At 45.1% G+C, this 11956-nt stretch overlaps 1 protein-coding gene across 1 annotated transcript in view; it reads left to right on the plus strand.

Annotated features, from left to right (window-relative positions):
- The window catches only part of LOC115770884 (circadian locomoter output cycles protein kaput), a 34666-nt gene extending 22927 nt beyond the window's left edge, over positions 1-11739 (plus strand). Inside the window, exons 4-10 of the mRNA XM_030716319.1 lie at positions 4604-4693; positions 7167-7671; positions 7738-8576; positions 8645-9247; positions 9377-9449; positions 9579-9604; positions 9846-11739. Of these exons, the coding sequence (XP_030572179.1) occupies positions 4604-4693; positions 7167-7671; positions 7738-8576; positions 8645-9247; positions 9377-9449; positions 9579-9604; positions 9846-10412 (2703 nt within the window). The 3' untranslated portion in view covers positions 10413-11739. The remainder of the gene's footprint in view (positions 1-4603; positions 4694-7166; positions 7672-7737; positions 8577-8644; positions 9248-9376; positions 9450-9578; positions 9605-9845) is intronic.
- The last annotated feature ends 217 nt before the right edge of the window (positions 11740-11956 follow it).

Below are 11956 nucleotides of genomic sequence, written 5' to 3' on the forward strand. Positions count from 1 at the left end.
AGAGAATCCAAACTTCGACATATGATTCAAAACATCACCTATCTCGATTGTGTGCTAGGTACTGGGACATATTTAAGATTTGTATGTCTTCAATATGAACCCAAATAAATCAATATGGCTGCATTTAACTCGACTCGTCTTTAAAAAGTTCGTGGACTCTCAAGTATGTTATAGCTAAACATTGTTGATTGATTTTATAGAACAATAATTTATTCAGTTCTGCTATCTAAAGTACATCCTTGATTTCACTATATTAACTACCACTGCCGCTGAACAATAGATGGCGCCACTGGCAAGTTCCCCCTTTCAAATACTTACGCAAACTCTGAAACACACCTAAATCATATGCAAAATACTGCACATTGCATTTGCCACATGCACATGGCACAATGCAGCTGCAATACGTATACGCAGGGCGTACAGAAGGACCCACAGCAAGGACTCAGACGAGTCGTGTGTCTCCGTGCAATTTGAATGCAAGCCAAAAACTTGTTTTGTTTTTGTGTTCGTTTTTTTTTTGTCTTCCGGCGAATGGGCGAAGTGCAGCTAATTGCCGAGCTGCACAATTGTGCATTTCCGTGCATATTTTTGAGCCACTGCTGGACGGGGAGAGAGCGACAACTATGTGAAGGGAGGTTCCCTTTTGGGGGGTGCTGCATATTTAGTTTTAATAGCTCAGGTATTTGTTACCTGTTGCCCGTTTCAATTGCTCATGAAGTTTTACTTTTTGCTGTTGTTGTTGTTGTTTATTATGGGTCACATATTATCATTAGAAAATGGCGTTTTGTCACGCAGCGCAGCTCATGCATATGCCGCCATCTCGCTCGCACGCACATACAGCTGTTGCTGCTGCTGCTGCTCCACATTTGCAACAGTTTAACAGCAACTGTTGACACACATTTGCAGGCGGCTTAAAAGTGGCTTAATTAACTAAAAGTTTGTTAATTAAAGACATTGATTTAAAAGCAACAAAAGCAACAGGCAGCTAGCGAAATAGAGAAAACGGGAGAGAGCGAAAGAGAGAAAGAGAGAGCTTGCCAAAGCGCCCATCTGGCGTATGCGCAATAAATATGTTGCTAGCAAAAGCTAGATATAATTTGAGCAGCATCCTCCGGCTTTATTAAGCAATTATCTGCCAGGGGTCCACAGCAAATTGGCCAAAACTCAACTAGCCAAGAGCCAAGCTGGCCAAGCTGGGGTCAGCTGCTGTCTGGCCAGGTCTTGGCCAAGGAAATGGTAAAATAATCGCTGCCAACTTATCAAAACACAAAACTGTAATGCAGCCCGACAATCAAATGAATGGCTAGATACAAAGTGTATATAATGTACGAGATATACATACATGTGTCTTCCAGGCTGTAGCTGTGGCTGTAGATGTGGCTGTGCCGCACAAGACGGGCGTGTATTATTAAAAACGCATTAGAAGACGCCGCTGCCTCAAAGCACATCAACTGTTACGGACAGCTCGGACAGTTACCTCGTATAAACTGATGCACAGACGGACACTGATTTCAGGGGAAGGCAGCAGCACACAAAGAGAGAGAGAGAGATTGGGAAAGCACCAGACGAAGAGAGAGAGAGAGAGACTGCGAAAACAATTAAGCTGCAAAAAGAAATCTGACTGTTTGGTCTTTAGGCGGAAGAAGAAAGAATTGCTATATACCTGATGCCGAATATTAAATACTCTTGCTTAAGTATTGTAGATTTTTAATAAATTCCAATATTGGGCGGTTTACTTCTATGGGAACTATATGATATAGCAGTCCGACATTGAAGTGATTTTTTGGATATTCAGATGGCATGGTAAATATCATTATTGAAGAGTCTGCAGAAGAAATATTTAACGACTGAAAGTTTCTCATACTAAAATTAACTATTTGATCGACAATGAAAGCCATATGACATCGTAATCTGAGCCGAGCCCCTTTGAAATTTTTACATATTCACTGCGGGAATATAGACGTAGCTTTGTCAAGTCTTGCCAAGCTATCTTAGCTAAGGAATTTATTTGCATTGAAAAAGGAGGACTGATGGACAGGGCTATAACTACTCGACTCTTAATGCTGATTAAGGATTCTTTATGGAGTCGGCTGGAACTTTTCGCAAGGGTTAAAATATAAATAAGAATAGTTATAAATTAAATGACTTAATAGACTCCTCTCGATTGACTAACACCTGATTAAACACCTTTATCGCTTTAATTTTGTTGCTGCACCTCTGTGATGAACGCAACTAGCATTACAGTGTATTCTACATGGAGTGTTCTTTTCCTCGTATATATTCATATATTCTAAACTTTTTAGCAAGTATATTGTCTTTGCTTGTATTCGTTATTGTAGTTTGCGACTCGCCTGCGTTCCTCGGTCGGTAGGGCGGGCGGTGGGATGCAGCACGATGCATCGGGATTCGCGCGAAAAGAAAGAAAATAAAGCTTATCTATCCAATTAATATTTATTAACAACCCCATTAGGCTACAGGGTATCGAAATGAATCAGCAGCAACAACAGCACCGCAAATGGTCAGACGCGAATCAAAAGCATCCTGTTTTTCTCATAGCCTCCCTCTCTCTCAATCTAGCTTTCTCCTTCTCTTAGTGTCTTGCTATCTCTGTTAGGCACACTGCAGCTACCGTTGTTCATATTTATAAAGATTATTGATGCACTGCCCCGCCGCCGGCTTGATGACAATCCGCACAACCACAAAGAGGCCTCTCCAGATTTATACGCTCCTTCTATTTCCAAACCCATATCCATACCCATATCCATATCCTTTGGCGGGCTGTGTTGATGCGTTTTAAATGATGACGCCACTTAGCGTTTATGTCGGTTAATACCAACTCTGGAAACACTCCGATTCGAACTTCAGCTCCATCTGCGGCTGTGGCTACTCCACCTTGTTTTTTTCTGCTCTGCTCTGTAATTAGCAGCAATCGCGCGCATTTGTCTCAACCAACTGAGAGGTTGGAGGAGCAGTTGCTTCTGAGGCTGCTGCTGCCGCTGTTGTTGCCGCTCCTCGTCCTTGCCTCTGTTGCAAATTGATATTTAAATACGCTCATATTAATTACAGTTGCAGTTTCAGTATCTCTTTCTCTTTATTAATTCACACCGCAACGTCCCCACAGCACTAATGAGAGCCTGAGCAAATTTGTCTTCTCAATGCCGCATGTGGCACACACACACACATTTCACACGTTGCAGCAACGCTTTTAAAGATCTGGGTCCCAGCAAAAGTAAAAAAAATAATAGTTAGAATACATTCAAAATAAACTTTGATATAAAACCTTCGCACTCCTGTTCAAAAAAATAAAGCTTAGAGCCGGAGCTTAGATCCGAAGCTGTTGGAACTACAATAATCGAATCTGATTATAATAACGCATAGTTTTGGTTAATTTTTTTTTTTTTGTTTTTTTTAAATAAACACCCAGTTGTAAAGGGCGAAATTAAATTAGTATTAGTAGTATTTTGAATAGAACGGAATGCATTCTAAGCCTGTCATGATTCTTTAAAATTGATTTTCATAGGGAGCAAATTAATCACGCTCCACTGTGCGACGCCATTTTGAATGACACACTTTACCGTTATGCACTCAAAGTCATATTTTATATTAAAATATTGCATGCGTAGCGCCCATTAGCAGCTTATAAAAATCAAATATATAACAATAAGCTCACAACTAACTGAAAAGTAAAGAGTAAAATTATATAATAAAAATATTCGTTTTTTCGACAAGTATGCATTTTTGTATTTTGAGGTTAGGTTTATTCACACCTAACCTGCAAATGATATATACATATATTTTTGCTAAACAAACAATCTATAGATAATTACAATGCAACATTGCTCGAAATGAAACCTGCAATTAAACAAGAACAGGCGAGAGGGAGAGGAAATACATGAGGGAATGGGCTATACTTAACTATTTTTGTGAGGTGAAACAAATGTTGGTACCGGACCTCGGCGTCAGAGTCTGCATTTAGTTGAAACTCATTGATTTAATTGCGCATCATTTCCTGGTTGAATTTGATGTGGAACTTCAAAGTCCCCGTCTCCCGTCCCCCGTGTCCCGTCCCCTACCTGTCGCTGTACCCGTCTCTATATCTGTCTTTGTCTCTGTCTGTGGCTCCAATGAAATGAGCCAGCTTAAGCCCTGATTACGTTTTAGCCTCAAGTTAGCGCCGCTGTCTTTGACCCTCGTTTCTCTCTTCCTCTCTGTCTCGCTGTTCCTCTCTCTGCCTGCCTCTGTGGTTCATTCACAGGTTTTGGGGCTATATCTAGACCGCGAAATGATGGATTAATCCATTCAAAAAACCGGCAGCTACTACAATTACGAGACGTATCAGCCCCTTGTCGCTGTCTATACTCGACCCCCCTCCCCCCTCTCTCTCTCTGTCTCTCTCCCTCTCTCTTATTCACTCTCTTTCTATCGATTTTCTGGCTGTAATCTTTAGCTTGTCAATTGGACAGCTTTGTACCCCCACCCTTCCCTCAAGCAACATTTAATTCGTAGTTTTGATTTAATTTTGGTCTTTCTCTCTCTCTCTCTCTCTCTCACACACACACACACGTACACATACAATTTTTCCTTTTCTCTTTTGTTCTTGCAGGCTCTAAATGGATTTCTAATGATACTGACATGCGAAGGCGAGGTCTTCTTCGCCACGCACAGCATCGAGAGCTATTTGGGTTTTCATCAGGTAAGTGGACAACAGCAACAACGGCCTCTCGGGGGTTGGGCGCTTCATCTTTTTGATTGATTTTAATTGCCTGCAGCCAGTCGAGAGTTTCTATGAATGATACCATGTGTTGCCTTCTATTTTTTGGGTCAAGCTCATTGCGGAAATGGGCAAAAGTACAGCCCAGCCAAAATCAGCTATCAAACCAACTCCAACAACTCGGGCCAAACACTATCCATACCCAAATCCCTTAAAAGCTAATTACAAAGAATACTTGCATGACTGGGAGCCAGATCATATTACAAGCAAATATTATATAATGCAAGGAAGAATATGCAAGGTATCACAATTTAATGAAAGGTAACAGTTGAGCGGAAAAGATCGTTGACCTTTCGAATATTAAGATCATATGCAATCCTTACATAGGAAAACTAACGGATAGCTTAATGCAGATCTTAATCGGATAGCGAACAGATCAGGATAATATATAATATAATGCAATATTTTATTCCCAACCAGTCTATAGAGTTTCACGAGCTTAAATAGGCATATCTATCCAGCATTATCCAAATATATGGTTTTAGTTATTCACTATAACCGGATTTGCACATCCAAATATTTCCCGCCGGCTTGATTGGTATCTAAACAAAATTTGGGTTTCAAGAACAAACTAAATATACCCCTTTGAGCCTTCTGAAAAAGTGTAAAAAAGCAAATAAAATTATGAAGGTGCCACACAGCAGATGCCACCGATGCCAGGCAGGCGGCACGGCACGGCACGGCGCGTTACGTTGCGTTTCGTGGCAGGTTCTGTGGCCATAAATAAAAATCAGATCAGCGTGAGGATTGCGCAATCGCAAATGCCACAAGATTTGCTTACGCAGCTGTCAAAGGCGTCGGGCAGAGCAGGACAGGACATGGCTGAGGTACTCTGGCGCAGGGCGTGGCATTGTTGAGCTGTGGTATTATTAACTTGCGACGCCTCGGCAGCTGTGCGACCAACTGCCCCCAAACGGGGCAACATGTTTTGGGCCTAACTCGAGGAGCCAGTGGCTGCCACTACCTGAGCCTGTGCCACCACACCGCCCCTCCCTGCACCATCCTGCCCTGTTTGTATTTCTGTTTTTTTTTCTTGCCTACTTTATTGTATTGGCGCTTGTCGAATGGAAATTGAAAATTGCAGTTAGCTTTCTTCAGGCTTATGGGGAGGCCTCTTCCCTGCTCGTCCCTCTCGTCTGTTCTTCTCATTTTAATTTAGTTGTAAATGTGTAAAGCGGCACTTGACACGCCCCGTTTGGCAGCTCAATTAAAAAACGTAGTTGCCTATTACCATGGCCATTGGCCATCGGATTGCTTATTCTTGGTCTTATTCGAGCACATTCAAGTATATTCCAATTGAGATTGCGGTCAAATCATTTGCTTTGTTGGTTTTACGTATGTAGAAAGTTTTGCGAGGCGCTGTAAGCGCTGCCTCTTAGTTCCTCCAGTTCCTTTCCTGTATGTGGGGTATGCGCTAGTGGTGGGTGCGTGCTATTCGTGCTTTCTTACGAGATGCAGCCTTGACTTTTTCAACTAATCAACATTAAAACGGATAGATTTATCACGAGCTAGAACTGACTGACACGATCTTACACGATTCAAAAAAACCTAACACGAGCTCAAAAAGATTCCGCATCGAATCAATATGTGTTTACAAAAGTAAGCACGACTTACAGGAGCCAGCACGATATAAACATAAACAATTCAATCTTAAAACAGATCATAGCACGAATTTTAATTAGTCTATACAACCTTGACATGACTTGGGCTGGACTTTAGGAAGAGGAATTTTTTTCGAATTAATAAACACGAATCTACATCATTTAGGTCAATTCGAGACAACCAAACGTAACCAACACGACTTATTGAGTGCTAACACGACTTCAACATGAAGTCATCACGACGTATTTCTACAACCTTGTCACGACTCAACTTGACCTAAACATGACACAACTCATTCCTAACACGGCTCAACGTTTTTAATCGTACCTGCTTTGAGTTCGTGTTAGGGTTGTGTCGTGCTGCAAATAAATATTAAGAGGACCTCAGCACGAGCTTAGATAAAATTGTCACGACACAATTCGACGTAAGCATGGCCCAACACAATTCTAAAACGGCCCAACAACTTTAAGTTCGTGTTCGTGTAGTGTCGTGCTCAAAGTAAATATTACCACGCGCCCGTCTCTAGCAAATGCTGCATTCGTATAGCTGTCCCCCCGATCTTGTGCGTATCTTGTCTGTTCCCGGCGCGTGCAGAATTTATGTCTCAATTTGTGGCCAACATGGGGCGCATTTTCAATTTGTGTGCATTTTGATTTATACGCCCCAAAAAAATAAACGTAAGACCCGAAACTGTAGCGAAAGCGAAAATCAATAACAAAGTTGACTGAACCCAAGAAGAGAAGAGTTAACCCAGAGCTGACCCAAACACCAAATCTGTCTCTCTTCCTTGCAGTCGGATATTGTGCATCAGTCGGTTTACGAGCTGGTCCACTCGGAGGATCGCGAGGAGCTGCAGCGCCAGCTGCTGTGGAACAGCTTTTTGCCCGCGGACATGTCCAGCATGCAGCTGTCGGAAACCCTGGCACCCGATAAGGCGCTCTATTTGGAGCGCAGCTTTACGGTGCGCTTCCGCTGCCTGTTGGACAACACATCCGGCTTCCTGCGCTTGGACATACGCGGCCGCATTAAGATTTTGCACGGCCAGAATCGGAAGACGGAGGAGCCGCCACTGGCGCTATTCGCCTACTGCACGCCATTTGGACCGCCCAGTTTGCTGGAGATACCGCACAAGGAGAACATGTTCAAGTCAAAGCACAAGCTGGACTTTTCTCTCGTCTCCATGGATCAGCGGGGAAAACACATACTGGGCTATGCGGATGCCGAGCTGGTCAACATGGGTGGCTACGATCTCGTTCACTATGATGACTTGGCCTACGTTGCGAGCGCCCACCAGGAGCGTAAGTAGTGCAGCTAATACCAGTGGAATTTCTTAACTAATTCCTCTTAATCTCATCGCCTTGTAGTGTTAAAGACGGGCGCCTCGGGCATGATCGCCTATCGCTATCAGAAGAAGGACGGCGAGTGGCAGTGGCTGCAGACCAGCTCCCGGCTGGTTTATAAGAATTCGAAGCCGGACTTTGTCATATGCACGCATCGCCAGCTAATGGATGAGGAGGGTCATGATTTGCTCGGCAAACGCACCATGGACTTTAAGGTCAGCTATCTGGACACTGGCCTGGCCTCCACATATTTCTCTGAAGCAGATCAGTTGGTGGTGCCGCCGACCAGCGCCAGTGTCTCGCCCACAGCGCACGCGCTGCCGCCGCCGGTAACGCCAACGAGACCCAATCGCCGCTACAAAACGCAGTTGCGCGACTTTTTGTCCACGTGCCGCAGCAAGCGCAAGCTGCAGCAGCAGCAGCAACAACAGCTGCAGGCACAGCAATCCTCGCCGCTGGCTCAGGTCGGTTCGCCGGCGCCGGCGGTCGTCGAATACCTGCCCGATCCGGCTGCTGCTGTGGCCGCCGCCTACTCTAATCTGAATCCCATGTACACTACATCGCCGTATGCCACCGCTGCGGACAATCTGTACATGGGCAGCTCCATGCCGGCCAATGCTTTCTATCCGGTCAGCGAGAATCTCTTCCATCAGTACCGGCTGCAGGGCGCAGTTGGCGTCGGCGGCTACTATACGGATTACCCACACACCGGTGGACCCGCCTCGGCGTATGTGGCCAATGGATTTCTCTCGTATGATGGTTATGCCATTGCCTCCAAGGCGCAAGACGACAAGTGGCAGGAGACGGGCAAATACTACAGTGGCTACAGCAGCGGCTACGGCAGTCCTACGTCTACGCCACAGGTGAGTCTCTGGGAGATTGACAAACTTTCGGCTAATCTGTAAACTTATTTATCTGTCCAACCCAGCAGCAGATACCCCTTAAGACGCCAAAATCCTCGCCGCAGGTCATGGAGGTCATCTCGTGCTCCTCGGATGGGCCCTCGCCTGTTGCCGTTGCCGGAGTCGGTGCCACGCCCAATGGCAGCAACGTTACGCCCAAAGTGGAACTGGCTGCGGCTACGGCAGCCGCCGCCGGCCAGGATCCCTATGAGCGTCAGACGGTGCTCATGTGGGGCACAACACAGTCGAGCGGTGTGCCGCTAAACAGTCGCATTACAGCCCGCGCTGGCGGCTCACCCCAACGCACCACGCCCCTCACCAATGGGCTGAGCTATGCGCACAACAACAACAACAATGAGCACGAGCCCGCCGCGGCAGCCAAGTGGAATGGCAACAAGGAGTTGACAGGAAAGTCAACCAGCGCCGGCACCCCCGAGAGCTATCAGCTGCAGCATGACGACTCCGGCCTCTACTCGGCCTCTTCGCACACCACTTCACCTCAGCAACAACAACAGCAGCAGCAACAACAGCCACATTCCTCTCGTGGCCTCGGCTCCAATGTTAGCAGCTCCAGCAATTCCATAACGCACCCAGTCAGCGGCACTGAGCACCCAACGTTGCAGCCCAGCCATGCTCATCCGCATGCGCAGCAGCAGCAGACACACCCACAGCCGCCCAGCTGTGCTGGGAGCCTTCAGCAACCACAGCAGCAACAACAACAACAGCAGCCGCACAGCCTTCATGCTCATCCTCACACGCAGCAGCAACAGCAGCATCAGCAGCAGCAGCACCATCACCAGCATCAACCACAACCACATCCCCATCCACATCATCAGCACCACCATGAGGGCAATGCAGCCGCTGCAGCGCATCATTTGCATCCGCAGGCGTCGGCCGGCACCGCCAATGGCAGCGAGGTATGGTCGCCCGCCAGCTACACGCAGTACTCGCAGTATTTAGCCTATCACCACCATCACCATCACCACCATCCGCACCACCATCACGCAGCGGCTGCGTCCACGCCAGGCGCGGCACATCACCATCTGCACCACCACCATCACCACGGCCAGCACACGGCAAGCCGCTAGAAAGCTAGCTACAAAAAATATACAACTAGAACGCACCGTAGACGCACCACTCAAACCACACACACACAACCTCACACACCTAGCGCACCATTGAGTGCTACTGCCAGACTAACTAAAACTAAACGCTACTTCCCCTAATTAGATCCTAATCAACACCCAACTGCAGCAGCAGCAGCAACAACATCTGCAGCAACAACAACAACAGCTCGTTGGCTACACGCTGCACCACCATCCGCTGGACTCGCCGCCCCATTGCCGCACACCGCCCACGCTGCCCGCTGTGAGCAGCCTGCTGAGTGGAGCTACTTCAACCGATTCCTCGCCCTATCAACAGCTGGCAATTGTCTCCTCAGCAGCGGCAACAGTATCAGCGCCGCCGCCGCCGCCGCTCATCATTTGCGCGGATGAATCGCTGCAGGCGCTCAACAGCAGCAGCAACGGCAGCAGCGAGGCGCACATCAGCTCCACTTCGAGCAGCGCGGCACGTGGCACACGCAAATCAGCTAAGGTGCAACAGCAGCAACATCAGCAGCAACAGCAGCAACAACAGCCAAATTACCAGCAACATCACGCACAACATCTGCTCTATCCGGCCAACATAACGGCGCACACGGCTCTCGCCTATGCCCCGCCGCCGTCTGGCGCCTATATTGATGGCAGTCCGCTGCTCTCCTTCTCGGAGGTGACCAACACGCTGCTGAACCAGTAGACAACAGTAGATCACACACAAACACACACTCACACACAGAAACCATGTTCAACAGTTTTGCCAAAATGTGGACTATGACTATCGTATCTTCCATAATCTCAACACAAACACAAACAATAAGAGCACACCAGAAGAACAGAAATGCATCAGAGCAGTTCATAGGTATAAATTTAATAGCTTCAATGAAAGAGCCGTGCTTGAATGTATTCGAAATGAATAAGTTAACGTTACGAGCAGACACTCGTTGCTTTTTAAAAGCAACTCGCGGCCACTCGTTGCTTTGTTAGCTAACACTCTGTAAGTTCAAGAATGAGCTACTCGCTGAGACGTAAATGGGACGAGCCAGCCACAACTATGGGTGGTAACTCGTTGCTTTTCGAACGCAACGAGAAATCGTACTGATAGTCATTGTTTTATTAATGTAGAGAGAGCCTTTTTGTGTTCGCTGCTTTATTGACGAAAAGTCTCATTAATTCCTTTTCAAATAAGATGTAAGGATTAATTGATCAGCTAAATGAGCTCCTTGAGTGGGAGAGATTTATGGTTTAGCAAGAGACTCGTAGCAAGCGTAACGAATTCAGGATATATCTGTCCATCCATGGTCCGATATCGATCCCTAAGCTCGTTCCAGACCCACTCCAACTACATAGGTGTCCCCAAGAACTACATTTATCTACCTCCACTTTAGTCTAACTTTCTACATAATCATGCATTGTCCCTTGGTATACAGGCCACTAAACATAGCTTAAAAGCACATTATGGAAAGAATACATTTATAGCAAGGCTCTACGTCGAAAATAATCTCAATGTAATAGTATTATTTAAAATCAAATGTTTTAAACCAATTCAGTGAGGCGTCTGTTAAGTTAATCCTGAGCAACACAACAATATTTACGAAAAATATATTTCTATTTATTTTACTGTGATAATTTATATAAACATTTGTACACGTATTTAACACTAGGCAGGCAATTTGAACCATATCCGTAATACCCATTATTTCCGTTAATTGCAAAATCGAGCGAAATTATGGCAAAAGAGAATACATTTTAAGCCTGCCCAAAGTACATAAACTAATATTATTCAGCTTCAGTTGTAGTTACAACCAAAGATTTTTATTTCTAATATAAAAATACAAATATCGACTAATTGTAGCATATGAACCAAACCTAAATCTTGGTTTCGGATAATTGCGCCAAATTTTTAGTTACATTTTTCAGGCACTTGTAAGACGGCATTGAATAGAAGAAGAAATGAAAAACCACATAAAAAGAATTGCAATTAATTGCTTAAGTAGTCGTAAGATTAAACATAACTAAATACATACATATATCGAAATGCTTGTATTAATAATAATTAATAATTTAAATTTAAATTCAAATAGATGTAAAAACAAAACGAATGCAAGTAAATGTAATTTTCATGATTCCTATCGTTTAGCATGTAATCCAAGAGCGTGTTTGTATAGTTAAAAGATTTCTTGAATTTCTAGTCGCCCGCATAAAACATTTACTATACATACGTACATAATATATAAATAAAGC

This window comes from Drosophila novamexicana, unplaced genomic scaffold, assembly GCF_003285875.2.
Source record: "Drosophila novamexicana strain 15010-1031.04,08,12 unplaced genomic scaffold, DnovRS2.1 tig00004560-arrow-pilon, whole genome shotgun sequence".
NCBI lineage: Eukaryota > Metazoa > Arthropoda > Insecta > Diptera > Drosophilidae > Drosophila > Drosophila novamexicana.